Here is a 14,119-nt window from a genome sequence, read left to right as displayed (position 1 = left end):
CGTATCCCGTGACTACCAGGATGGTAGAAGGCCAACTCAATGGATCGTGGGCTTTTTCTGGTCTGGCAACTCCTGCGTTCCTACTGATCAATTCGGCTCAAACCTGGGATTTTCCTGCTCCACGCAGCTCGGGCCGTGAATCATTCCCATGGGGTGGTGGGGTCAACATATCAAACTCCAGTGTCCTGGGTCAGTCCCATGGTCCAACACTGCAGTGACCCACCTGACCTTTGCCTTGGGCTCGAGGTCACCGGCAAATGTTTGCACCAAGGGCTCCCCTAGTGGCTCGGGAGGTAAACGCACCACCGCGTTCACAAAGGTCGGCACAACCACAGGAACAGAAGGAGGCCATTCAGCCCCTCGAGCATGTTCCGCCATTCAATTAGATCATGGCCGATCTGTATCTCAATCCCATTTACCCGGCTTGGTTCCATATCACTTGATACCCTTACCAAAAAAAATCAATCGATCCCAGTCTTGAAAGCTCCTTTTGGGGGGAGAGAGTTCCAGATTTCCACTCCCCTTTGTGTGAAGAAGTGCTTCCTGATTTCACTCCTGAACGGCCTGGCTCTAATTCTAAGGTTGCACCCCCTTGTTTTAAAGTCTGCCCTCTCAGGTGGACGTAAAAGATCCCATGACACTATTTTGAAGGAGAGCAGGGGAGTTCTCCCCGGTGTCCTGACCAAAATGCATCTCTCAACCAACATCACCAAAACAGGTTATCAGGCCATTTAATCTCATTGCTGTTTGTGGGATCTTGCTGTGCGCAAATTGGCTGCTGCGTTTCCTACATTACAACAGTGCCTACACTTCAAAGGGTGCTTCATTGGCTTCGGGACATCCTGAGGTGGTGAAAGGCGCTATATAAATGCAAGCTCCTTCTTCCTTGTTTCAGACTCCCCCCACCAGAGGAAATAGTTTCTCTCTATCTACCCTATCAATTCCTCGAATCATCTTCAACACCTCAATTAGGTAATCCCTTAATCTTCCATAGTGGAGGGAATAAAAGCCCAGTCTATGTGACTATATGAACAGTAGGATAAGACAGATGAATGCGTGGCTGGAGAAATGGTGCAGGAGGGAGGTCTTCAGATTCCTGGGGCAATGGGACCAGTTCTTGGGCAGGAGGGATCTGTTCAAGATGGACGGGTTGCAGCGCAACAGAGCTGGGACCAATGTCCTCGCGGGGAGGTTAACCAGTGCTGTGGGGGAGGGTTTAAACTAATTTGGCAGGGGGGTGGGCACCAGGATAAAACATTTGAGAGGAGAAACAAGGTGCACAGAGGACTGGGAGAGAGAAATAGCACAAGAGTAAAAAATAGTTCAGAAATAGGAGGGATCAGACTGGGCAAATGCGAGGCAGTCTAAGATGAGATTGGAGTGCATGTGCGTAAATGCATGTAGCATGTGGTAAATAAGGTGGTGAGCTGCAGGCTCAAGTCACTACATGGGACTATGGTATAGTGGCAATAACAGAGACCTGGCTCAAAGAAGGGGAGGATTGGGGACTTAATATTCCTGGCTACAAGGTATTCAGAAAATATAGGGAAGGAAAGAAAGGAGTGGGGGGTGGCAGTATTGATCAAAGAAAGTATTAAAGCGCTGGAAAGAGATGATATAGTTGAGGGGTCAAAGACAGAATCTATTTGGTTAGAATTAAGGAACAATTGAGGAGCTATTACACTGCTGGATGTATACAATAGGCCACCAAGTATTGGGAAGGAGATAGAGGAGCAAATTTGCAGGTAACTTACAGGAAGATGCAAGAACTATAGAGTAGTGAGAATGAGGGGACTTCAATTATCCCAATATAGACTGGGATAGTAACAGTGTAAAGGGCAAAGAGGGGGAGGAATTCCTGAAAGGTGTTCAAGAGAACTTTCTGGAACAGTGTGTTTCCAGCCCAACCAGGAAGGAAACAGTGACGGATCTAATAGTTCTGGGGAATGAGGAAGGGCAGGTGGAGCATGTTTAAAAAAGGGGGGAGCATTTGGGGAACAGTGATCATAATATTAGGTTTCGAATAGTTATGAAAAGGACAAGGAACAATCAAATGTGAAAATGCTTAACTGGAGGAGGGCAAATTTCAGTGAGTTAAAAAAGGGATCTTGCCCAGATGGATTGGAATCAAAAATCGGTAGGCAAATCAGTAATTGAACAATGGGCGGCCTTCAGGGAGAGATTGGTTCGGGTACAGAGTAGACACATCCCTACGAGAGGGAAAGGAAGGGCATCCAAAGCTGGAGCTTCCTGCATGACTAAAGATATTGAGATTAAAATGAAACAGTAAAAGGAGACTGATGACAAATGTAAGGTTCATAATACAATAGAGAAATAGGCTGAATACAGAATGTACAGAGGGGTGCGCGGGGAGGAAGCAGTGCGCGGGGGGAGAGTGGGGGGAGAGACGGGGGTGGGGGAAGGGGGACGCGCGGGTCGGGGGGGTGGGGGGGGAGGTGGGAAACCGTTCCCCAGTACGAGCCGGCGCGTGTGGAGAAAAATTCAAAGATCACACTGCGCGAATCCTGGGCCCCCTCACCTCGGAAGTAGGAGGCCAGAGCCAGGAGCAGGCCGGCAGCCTGGCTGTTCTGCTTGATTTCAACGGGGGTGCTGAGGACGATCGATTCGGTGCTGGCTGCCCTGGAGGCTCGGAGGATTCCGTAGACGTTGATCCCTTTCACCATCTGCGATAACAATCAAAAAAGCTTGAATAAATAAGTCCTGTCAGATTATGAAACGAACAGTAAAAGATCAGCTCTGTGAATCACCTACCTCACCTTGGACTGTGCCCTCCCCCAATGCCGCACTCTATAGCTTGAACCTTTTAACCTTACTCTCTCTTTTGCGCACGTGTTTTGTCCGTCACTGAATATTACATTTATATGTCTCGCCCCTAATTCATTTGTGTTTTAGGGAGCATTCTGTAATTCCCTAATATCTCTGTAACCTCCCCCAGCCCTACAACCCTCCGAGATCTCTTCGCTCCTCCAATTCTGGCCTCTTGTCCATCCCCCACTCCCTTCGCCCCACCATTGGCGGCCGTGCCTTCAGCTGCCTAGGCCCTAAGCTCTGGAATTCCCTCCCTAAGCCTCTCCGCCTCTCTCTCCTCCTTTAAAGACCCTCCTTAAAACCTACCTCCTTGTCCAAGCTTTTGGTCACCTGTCCTAATATCTCCTTCTCTGGCTCACTGTCCATTTTTGTCTGATAACACTCCTGAGAAGTGCCTTGGGACATTTTCCTACGTTAAAGGCTCAATATAAATACCGGCTGTTGTTACGTCTGTCCACACACAAATTTGTGTGTCAAAAAAAAGCATTAAAAAGAAAAAGAAAGCCAATCATGTGCAGTGTGCAGAGAAATTCAAGGGTTAAGTTACGAGGAGAGATTACACAAATTGTGGTTGTATTCTCTAGAGTTTCGAAGGTTAAGGGGTGATCTGATCGAAGTTTATAAGATATTAAGGGGAACGGATAGGGTGGATAGGGAGAAACTATTTCCACTGGTTGGGGATTCTAGGAGTAGGGGGCACAGTCTAAAAATTAGAGCCAGACCTTTCAGGAGTGAGATTAGAAAACATTTCTACACACAAAGGCTGGTAGAAGTTTGGAACTCTCTTCCGCAAACGGCAATTGATACTAGCTCAATTGCTAAATTTAAATGTGAGATAGATAGCTTTTTGGCAACCAAAGGTATTAAGGGATATGGGCCAAAGGCGGGTATATGGAGTTAGATCACAGATCAGCCATGATCTTATCAAATGGCGGAGCAGGCACGAGGGGCTGAATGGCCTACTCCTGTTCCTATGTTCCTAACTCACCCGGCAACAGAAAATATCCAATTGACACAGGAGTCAGAACGTCTGTCCCCTCGGACTGATCTCAGCAATCGCACTTTTAAAAAAAAAACAGATCTAGAAAGCCAGACGTTGCATCCTGGGATCCAAGCTGAAGCCTGAAATTTGCAATCTGCAAACCAAAGAGCACTTAAACCTTGATTGACCTCACATGGTGTTTACTTAACAACAATTAAGGAAAAATTTTCAGGCCTATGGGGAAAGAGCAAGGGGGAGTGGGACTAATTGGATAGCTCTTTCAAAGAGCCGGCACAGGCACGATGGGCCGAATGGCCTCCTCCTGTGCTGTAAGATTCCATGAATTAGACTTTGAGGCCTTAAAGGGACAATGCTTCACCTCAGCAGCAGAATAATTCACAGCACAGAACTCCTGTCCTCAGTGTGTCCGTGAACAATGCCACGGGGGATCTACCAGAGATTGTTACCATTAGTCAACAAGTCCATTAGATGTTGTATCCCGCACCTCCCGGGAGAGTGGGCGGCGAATGAGATGGACCTCTGTCTTTTCTCGTCCAGCAATTCCTATGTTCTATCATCTCGATCCAGAACTTTTCTCCACGGAATCTTTTTTTTAAGTATAGTCCCTGCTTCTCGTTCTTTAACGAGTGGGTACGGTGGAGTAGTGGTTATGTTACTGGACTAATAATCCATCGAGAGTTCAAATCCCACTGCGGCAGTTTGTGGAACTTGAATTCAGTTTAATAAAGCCGGGATCAGTAAAAGTGACCATGAAGCTGTCGGATTGTCATAAAAACCCAACTGGTTCACTAATTCCCTTTAGGGAAGGAAAGCTGCCGTCCTTACCCTGTCTGGGCCTATATGTGACTCCAGTCCCACACCAATGTGGTTGACTCTGAAGTGGCCCAGCAAGTCACTCAGTTTATCAAATCTCCACAAAGAACAGCAGCGGTTCAAGAAGGCGGCTCACCACCACCTTCTCAGGGCAACTAGGGACAGGCAGTAGATTCCGGCCTCGCCAGCGATGCCCACATCCCGATCCCAATCTCCCCTCTGGCTGCAGTACCAAGACTCGTACCTCGCTCAGGCATCTATTAGACCTTCAGTGCAATGTGCGAGAGGGGAGAAATTCAGGGCCTTGTCCAGACCCTGTTCCTGTGAACTTTCCAGAAGGAAGTGGCTAGTGGTGTCCCACGAGGATCTGTGCTGGGGCCTCGACTATTTATGACACAAAGGTCGGTGGCACAGTAAGTCGTGTAGACTGGAGCATAAAATTACAAAGGGACATTGATAGATTAAGTGAGTGGGCAAAACTGTGGCAGTTGGATTTCAACGCAGGTAAGTGTGAGGTCATCCACTTTGGACCAAAGAAGGATCGATCCGAGTATTTTTTAAATGGTGAACAGCTCGGAACAGTGAGGGTCCAAAGAGATTTAGGGGTCCCTGTACACAGATCACTAAAATGAAGCAGTCAGGTACAAAAAATAATCAAAAAGATTAATGGAATGTTAACTTTTATAACTAGAGGGCTAGAATATAAAGGGGAGGAAGTTTTGCTACAACTATACAAATCCCTGGTTAGACCATCTCTGGAGCACTGTGTACAGTTCTGGGAACAACACCTTAGAAAGGCCTTGGAAGGAGTGCAGCGTAGATTCACCAGAATGTCACCAGGGCACCAAGGGTTAGATTATGAGGAGAGATTACATAAACCAGGCTTGTATTCCCTGGAATATAGAAGGTTAAGGGGTGATTTGATTGAGGTTTTTAGGATTTTGAAAGGAATTGATAGGGTAGATAGAGAGAAACTTCTTCCGCTGATGGGGGAGTCTAGGACAAGGGGACAGAACCTTAAAATCAGAGCCAGGCCATTCAGGAGAGAAGTTAGGAGACACTACTTCACACACAGGGTGATAGAAGTGTGGAACTCTCTCCCACAAAAAGCAGTAGATGCTCGCTCAATTAATAATTTTAAATCGGAGATCGATAGATTTTTGCTAGCCAAAGGAGCTAAGGGATATGGAGCTAAGGAGCTTTTTCCCTTCGTTGAGGGTTCTATAACAAGGGGACACAGATTCAAGGTAAAAGGCGGGAGGTTTAGAGGGGATTTGAGAAAGAACTTTTTCACCCAGAGGGTGGTTGGAGTCTGGAACTCACTGCCTGAAAGGGTTGTGGAGGCAGGAACCCTCACAACATTCAAGAAGCATTTGGATGAGCACTTGAAATGCCATAGCATACAAGGCTACGGACCAAATGCTGGAATATGGGATTAGAGTAGACAGGGCTGATGGCCGGTGCGGACACGATGGGCCGAAGGGCCTCTATCCGTGCTGTATAACTCTATGACTCTATGACTCTAAGGTGGGTGGATGGAGTTAGAATACAGATCAGCCATGATCTCAATGAATGGCGGAATAGGCTCGAGGGGCTGAATGGCCTCCTCCTGCTCTTATGTTCAGTGATCGGGAGCACTGGCTGATTTTTTTCCTCCTCCCTAATCCAGGGATAACGACATCGGCGCAACATGTCCCGTGTGTGAACAGTGGACTCCATACAGACTGGGGAGCAAGCATCAGCCTTTCCTGACTCAGCACTGCAACAGGTGAGCGGTTTCACAGTGGAGGCATTAGGGGAGGAGGGAGGCGAGACCCCTTAAAGCGGGACAGGCTGTACTGGTTGTGGTTTCTTGCAGTCCGTGAATGTTAGGAATGCTTGTAACGTACGTATCTCTCCCGTATCTCGTCCGGGAAAGGCAGAGTTCGGGAGAAGGTCTGGGTGTGTGTCTCCAATCCCAAGCCAGTCATGGTCTTCAGTAGCCAGTCCACAGGCATCCCCCTGGGACAAAGCAAACGCCAGTTAGAGCTATAGGACTGAACAACACCTCGTTCGACACTTATAGATTCACCCCGAAACTCTCCCTGTACAGAGTGTGATCAAAGGACCTCCCACCTGTTGGAGCAGAGACCCCCAAATCTCATCCACTCTGAGCACAGCCCCCAAAACAACATCCACTTCTGAATCCCAGAGTGTCAGATCCCTCACCGGGCAGCCTCATTCACTCCAACCAGACCAAAACCCCTCCAATCAGTCACCCTTGAATCCAGCCCCTGCTGTCAGAAATTCCCCAACCCAATCCATTCCAATTAGGGACCCTCAATACCCGCCCTCCCCGATGGGTGACCCGCGCCCCGCCCTCCCGATGGGTGACCCGCGCCCCGCCCTCTCCGATGGGTGACCCGCGCCCCGCCCTCCCCGATGGGTGACCCGGGCCCCGCCCTCCCCGATGGGTGACCCGCGCCCCGCCCTCCCCGATGGGTGACCCGCGCCCCGCCCTCCCCGATGGGTGACCCGCGCCCCGCCCTCCCCGATGGGTGACCCGCGCCCCGCCCTCCCCGATGGGTGACCCGCGCCCCGCCCTCCCCGATGGGTGACCCGCGCCCCGCCCTCCCCGATGGGTGACCCGGGCCCCGCCCTCCCCGATGGGTGACCCGCGCCCCGCCCTCCCCGATGGGTGACCCGCGCCCCGCCCTCCCCGATGGGTGACCCGCGCCCCGCCCTCCCCGATGGGTGACCCGCGCCCCGCCCTCCCCGATGGGTGACCCGCGCCCCGCCCTCCCCGATGGGTGACCCGCGCCCCGCCCTCCCCGATGGGTGACCCCGTGCCCCGCCCTCTCCGATGGGTGACCCGCGCCCCGCCCTCCCCGATGGGTGACCCGAGCCCCGCCCTCCCCGATGGGTGACCCGCGCCCCGCCCTCTCCGATGGGTGACCCGCGCCCCGCCCTCTCCGATGGGTGACCCGCGCCCCGCCCTCCCCGATGGGTGACCCGGGCCCCGCCCTCTCCGATGGGTGACCCGCGCCCGCCCTCTCCGATGGGTGACCCGGGCCCCGCCCTCTTCCGATGGGTGACCCGCGCCCCGCCCTCTCCGATGGGTGACCCGTGCCCCGCCCTCTCCGATGGGTGACCCGGGCCCCGCCCTCTCCGATGGGTGACCCGCGCCCCGCCCTCTCCGGTGGGTGACCCGCGCCCCGCCCTCCCCGGTGGGTGACCCGGGCCCCGCCCTCTCTGATGGGTGACCCGCGCCCCGCCCTCCCCGATGGGTGACCCGCGCCCCGCCCTCCCCGATGGGTGACCCGGGCCCCGCCCTCCCCGATGGGTGACCCGGGCCCCGCCCTCTCCGATGGGTGACCCGGGCCCCGCCCTCTCCGATGGGTGACCCGGGCCCCGCCCTCTCCGATGGGTGACCCGCGCCCCGCCCTCCCGATGGGTGACCCGGGCCCCGCCCTCTCCGATGGGTGACCCCGGCCCCGCCCTCTCCGATGGGTGACCCGGGCCCCGCCCTCTCCGATGGGTGACCCCGGCCCCGCCCTCTCCGATGGGTGACCCGGGCCCCGCCCTCTCCGATGGGTGACCCGCGCCCCGCCCTCCCCCGATGGGTGACCCGCGCCCCGCCCTCCCCGATGGGTGACCCGCGCCCCGCCCTCTCCGATGGGTGACCCGGGCCCCGCCCTCTCCGATGGGTGACCCGGGCCCCGCCCTCCCCGATGGGTGACCCGCGCCCCGCCCTCCCCGATGGGTGACCCGCGCCCCGCCCTCCCCGATGGGTGACCCGCGCCCCGCCCTCCCCGATGGGTGACCCGGGCCCCGCCCTCCCCGATGGGTGACCCGCGCCCCGCCCTCCCCGATGGGTGACCCGCGCCCCGCCCTCCCCGATGGGTGACCCGCGCCCCGCCCTCCCCGATGGGTGACCCGCGCCCCGCCCTCCCCGATGGGTGACCCGCGCCCCGCCCTCCCCGATGGGTGACCCGCGCCCCGCCCTCCCCGATGGGTGACCCCGTGCCCCGCCCTCTCCGATGGGTGACCCGCGCCCCGCCCTCCCCGATGGGTGACCCGCGCCCCGCCCTCTCCGATGGGTGACCCGCGCCCCGCCCTCTCCGATGGGTGACCCGCGCCCCGCCCTCCCCGATGGGTGACCCGCGCCCCGCCCTCCCCGATGGGTGACCCGGGCCCCGCCCTCTCCGATGGGTGACCCGCGCCCCGCCCTCTCCGATGGGTGACCCGCGCCCCGCCCTCTCCGATGGGTGACCCGCGCCCCGCCCTCTCCGATGGGTGACCCGCGCCCCGCCCTCTCCGATGGGTGACCCGGGCCCCGCCCTCTCCGATGCGTGACCCGCGCCCCGCCCTCTCCGATGGGTGACCCGCGCCCCGCCCTCTCCGATGGGTGACCCGGGCCCCGCCCTCTCCGATGGGTGACCCGCGGCCCGCCCTCTCCGATGGGTGACCCGCGCCCCGCCCTCCCCGATGGGTGACCCGGGCCCCGCCCTCCCCGATGGGTGACCCGGGCCCCGCCCTCCCCGATGGGTGACCCGCGCCCCGCCCTCCCCGATGGGTGACCCGCGCCCCGCCCTCCCCGATGGGTGACCCGGGCCCCGCCCTCTCCGATGGGTGACCCGGGCCCCGCCCTCTCCGATGGGTGACCCGCGCCCCGCCCTCCCCGATGGGTGACCCGGGCCCCGCCCTCTCCGATGGGTGACCCGGGCCCCGCCCTCTCCGATGGGTGACCCGCGCCCCGCCCTCCCCGATGGGTGACCCGGGCCCCGCCCTCTCCGATGGGTGACCCGGGCCCCGCCCTCTCCGATGGGTGACCCGCGCCCCGCCCTCCCCGATGGGTGACCCGCGCCCCGCCCTCCCCGATGGGTGACCCGCGCCCCGCCCTCTCCGATGGGTGACCCGCGCCCCGCCCTCTCCGATGGGTGACCCGCGCCCCGCCCTCCCCGGTGGGTGACCCGGGCCCCGCCCTCTCCGATGGGTGACCCGGGCCCCGCCCTCTCCGATGGGTGACCCGGGCCCCGCCCTCTCCGATGGGTGACCCGCGCCCCGCCCTCCCCGATGGGTGACCCGGGCCCCGCTCTCCCCGATGGGTGACCCGGGCCCCGCCCTCTCCGATGGGTGACCCGGGCCCCGCCCTCTCCGATGGGTGACCCGGGCCCCGCCCTCTCCGATGGGTGACCCGGGCCCCGCCCTCTCCGATGGGTGACCCGGGCCCCGCCCTCTCCGATGGGTGACCCGGGCCCCGCCCTCTCCGATGGGTGACCCGGGCCCCGCCCTCTCCGATGGGTGACCCGGGCCCCGCCCTCTCCGATGGGTGACCCGGGCCCCGCCCCCTCCGATGGGTGACCCGGGCCCCGCCCTCTCCGATGGGTGACCCGCGCCCCGCCCTCCCCGATGGGTGACCCGGGCCCCGCCCTCTCCGATGGGTGACCCGGGCCCCGCCCTCTCCGATGGGTGACCCGCGCCCCGCCCTCCCCGATGGGTGACCCGGGCCCCGCCCTCTCCGATGGGTGACCCGGGCCCCGCCCTCTCCGATGGGTGACCCCGCGCCCCGCCCTCCCCGATGGGTGACCCGCGCCCCGCCCTCCCCGATGGGTGACCCGCGCCCCGCCCTCTCCGATGGGTGACCCGCGCCCCGCCCTCCCCGATGGGTGACCCGCGCCCCGCCCTCTCCGATGGGTGACCCGGGCCCCGCCCTCTCCGATGGGTGACCCGCGCCCCGCCCTCCCCGATGGGTGACCCGCGCCCCGCCCTCCCCGATGGGTGACCCGGGCCCCGCCCTCTCCGATGGGTGACCCGCGCCCCGCCCTCCCGATGGGTGACCCGGGCCCCGCCCTCTCCGATGGGTGACCCGTGCCCCGCCCTCCCCGATGGGTGACCCGGGCCCCGCCCTCTCCGATGGGTGACCCGCGCCCCGCCCTCCCCGATGGGTGACCCCGCGCCCCGCCCTCCCCGATGGGTGACCCGTGCCCCCGCTCTCTCCGATGGGTGACCCGCGCCCCGCCCTCCCCGATGGGTGACCCGGGCCCCGCCCTCTCCGATGGGTGACCCGGGCCCCGCCCTCTCCGATGGGTGACCCGGGCCCCGCCCTCTCCGATGGGTGACCCGGGCCCCGCCCTCTTCGATGGGTGACCCGGGCCCGCCCTCTTACCCTGCCTTTTTTCCATGACCTGAGAATTCCCGGGCGTACGAGAGGGCCCTGTCACCGTAGATGAAGTTCTCATCCACCATGGTGGACCCCATCGCGTTCTCCGAAGTGTACATACGCAGGGTGAAGGGCTCGAATGCCAGACCCATGAACCAGGTGATTCCGACCACGTAGCACAGGAGGCTGGAGACAGGGAGAAAACACAGGGAGCATTAAAAACACCGGGTCCAGGACACGATCAGAGCATCCGCACTGCCCGCCTCCTGCAGCGACAACCCGGTCCACCAGACTAGCTCAGCAATGAGAGCGTTAACTGAATCACCGTTCACTACACTGTCCCATCAAACACTCCCAGGGCAGGTACAGCACGGGTTAGATACAGAGTAAAGCTCCCTCTTCACTGTTCCATCAAACACTCCCAGGGCAGGTACAGCACGGGTTAGATACAGAGTAAAGCTCCCTCTACACTGTTCCATCAAACACTCCCAGGGCAGGTACAGCACGGGTTAGATACAGAGTAAAGCTCCCTCTACACTGTCCCATCAAACACTCCCAGGGCAGGTACAGGGTTAGATGCAGAGTAAAGCTCCCTCTACACTGTCCCATCAAACACTCCCAGGGCAGGTACAGGGTTAGATACAGAGTAAAGCTCCCTCTACACTGTCCCATCAAACACTCCCAGGGCAGGTACAGGGTTAGATACAGAGTAAAGCTCCCTCTACACTGTCCCATCAAACACTCCCAGGGCAGGTACAGCACGGGTTAGAGAAAGAGTAAAGCTCCTCTACACTGTCCCATCAAACACTCCCAGGGCAGGTACAGCACGGGTTAGATACAGAGTAAAGCTCCCTCTACACTGTCCCATCAAACACTCCCAGGGCAGGTACATGGTTAGATACAGAGTAAAGCTCCCTCTACACTGTCCCATCAAACACTCCCAGGGCAGGTACAGGGTTAGATGCAGAGTAAAGCTCCCTCTACACTGTCCATCAAACACCCCCAGGGCAGGTACAGCACGGGTTAGATACAGAGTAAAGCTCCCTCTACACTGTCCCATCAAACACTCCCAGGGCAGGTACAGCACGGGTTAGATACAGAGTAAAGCTCCTGCTACACTGTCCCATCAAACACTCCCAGAACAGGTACAGCACAGGTTAAATACCCAAACCATCAACCTCCCTCAGTCACATTTCCACTCACCAGAGTGGTGTGTTCATCCTGGTGACCAGGTTTGTCAGCGCCTGCCTGCGGTTTGGATCTGAAAGCAGCCCCATTGCTCCACATCACCTGAAAACGCCACAGGATGTAATATTGGCAACAGTTACTCTCGCACTGTACTGAAAGTAAAGGGAAAAGAAAGAAAGTGAGTCACAGCACAGGGTCTGATCCACCGAGTGGGCATCGGGCCACGGGTCCGTGGGTGATCGTGCTGCCCGGTGTCGGACACTATCGGCCCGAGTCTGTGCCCAGTTACAGTCAACGGTGAGGGAGCAGGAACTACAATGGAGGGAATGTGGGCATCTGGGGGGAGGGGGTGTGTGGGGGGAGGGATGTGATGGGGGCAGGGTGTGAGAGGGGAGGGTTGTGTGTGGGAGAAAGAGGTGTGTGGGGAGGCGAGGGCGTCTTTGGGGGGGAAGGGTGTGTGGGGGAGGGGTGTGTGTGTGGGGGAGGGGGGGGGAGGGAGGGGATATGTTGGGGAGGGTGGGGGTACAGCAGGAGTTTGTTTTATTTGTTCACGGGATGTGGACGTCGCTGGCGAGGCCGGCATTTATTGCCCATCCCTAATTGCCCTCGAGAAGGTGGTGGTGAGCCGCCTTCTTGAACCGCTGCAGTCCGTGTGGTGACGGTTCTCCCACAGTGCTGTTAGGAAGGGAGTTCCAGGATTTTGACCCAGCGACGATGAAGGAACGGCGATATATTTCCAAGTAGGGATGGTGTGTGACTGGAGGGGAACGTGCAGGTGGTGGTGTTCCCATGTGCCTGCTGCCCTTGTCCTTCTAGGTGGTAGAGGTCGCGGGTTTGGGAGGTGCTGTCGAAGAAGCCTTGGCGAGTTGCTGCAGTGCATCCTGTGGATGGTGCACACTGCAGCCACAGTGCGCCGGTGGTGAAGGGAGTGAATGTTTAGGGTGGTGGATGGGGTGCCAATCAAGCGGGCTGCTTTATCTTGGATGGTGTCGAGCTTCTTGAGTGTTGTTGGAGCTGCACTCATCCAGGCAAGTGGAGAGTATTCCATCACACTCCTGACTTGTGCCTTGTAGATGGTGGAAAGGCTTTGGGGAGTCAGGAGGTGAGTCACTCGCCGCAGAATACCCAGCCTCTGACCTGCTCTCGTAGCCACAGTATTTATGTGGCTGGTCCAGTTAAGTTTCGGGTCAATGATGACCCCCAGGATGTTGATGGTGGGGGATTCGGTGATGGTAATGCTGTTGAATGTCAAGGGGAGGTGGTTAGACTCTCTCTTGTTGGAGATGGTCATTGCCTGGCACTTGTCTGGCGCGAATGTTACTTGCCACTTATGAGCCCAAGCCTGGATGTTGTCCAGGTCTTGCTGCATGCAGGCTCGACTGCTTCATTATCTGAGGGGTTGCGAATGGAACTGAACACTGTGCAGTCATCAGCGAACATCCCCATTTCTGACCTTATGATGGAGAGAAGGTCATTGATGAAGCAGCTGAAGATGGTTGGGCCTAGGACACTGCCTTGAGGAACTCCTGCAGCAATGCCCTGGGGCTGAGATGATTGGCCTCCAACAACCACTACCATCTTCCTTTGTGCTAGGTATGACTCCAGCCACTGGAGAGTTTTCCCCCTGATTCCCATTGACTTCAATTTTACTCGGGCTCCTTGGTGCCACACTCGGTCAAATGCTGCCTTGATGTCAAGGGCAGTCACTCTCACCTCTGGGTGTGTGTCAGTGTTTGGGGGGAGGGGGTGTTTGGGGGGTGTCAGTGTTTGGGGGGTGGGGTGCAGTGAGTTCAGGGGAGGGGGTGTTTTGGGGGTGTCAGTGTTTGGGGGGAGGGGGTGTTTGGGGGGGTGTCAGTGTTCGGGGGGTGTCAGTGTTTGGGGGGTGGGGGTGTTTGGGGGGTGGGGGATGCAGTGAGTTGGGGGTGTCAGTGTTTGGGGGGTGTCAGTGTTTGGGGGGTGGGGATGCAGTGAGTTGGGGGTGTCAGTGTTCGGGGGGTGTCAGTGTTTGGGGGGTGGGGGTGTTTGGGGGGTGGGGGATGCAGTGAGTTGGGGGTGTCAGTGTTTGGGGGGTGGGGATGCAGTGAGTTGGGGGTGTCAGTGTTTGGGGGGTGGGGGATGCAGTGAGTTGGGGGTGTCAGTGTTTA

The 14,119-nt window shown here is 58.3% G+C and overlaps 1 protein-coding gene across 1 annotated transcript in view; it reads right to left on the bottom strand.

Moving 5' to 3' along the window:
- gpaa1 (glycosylphosphatidylinositol anchor attachment 1) overlaps window positions 1–12,122 on the bottom strand; it is a 32,281-nt gene extending 20,159 nt beyond the window's left edge. Inside the window, exons 1-4 of the mRNA XM_067969032.1 lie at window positions 11,991–12,122; window positions 10,794–10,973; window positions 6,535–6,646; window positions 2,540–2,684 (exon numbers count right to left, since the gene is read on the bottom strand). Coding sequence (XP_067825133.1) covers window positions 2,540–2,684; window positions 6,535–6,646; window positions 10,794–10,973; window positions 11,991–12,064 — 511 coding nt within the window. The 5' untranslated portion in view covers window positions 12,065–12,122. The remainder of the gene's footprint in view (window positions 1–2,539; window positions 2,685–6,534; window positions 6,647–10,793; window positions 10,974–11,990) is intronic.
- Between the last annotated feature and the right edge of the window lie 1,997 nt (window positions 12,123–14,119).

Source organism: Heptranchias perlo, chromosome 2 (genome assembly GCF_035084215.1).
Source record: "Heptranchias perlo isolate sHepPer1 chromosome 2, sHepPer1.hap1, whole genome shotgun sequence".
NCBI lineage: Eukaryota > Metazoa > Chordata > Chondrichthyes > Hexanchiformes > Hexanchidae > Heptranchias > Heptranchias perlo.
This window is presented reverse-complemented; position numbering and strand designations above follow the sequence as displayed.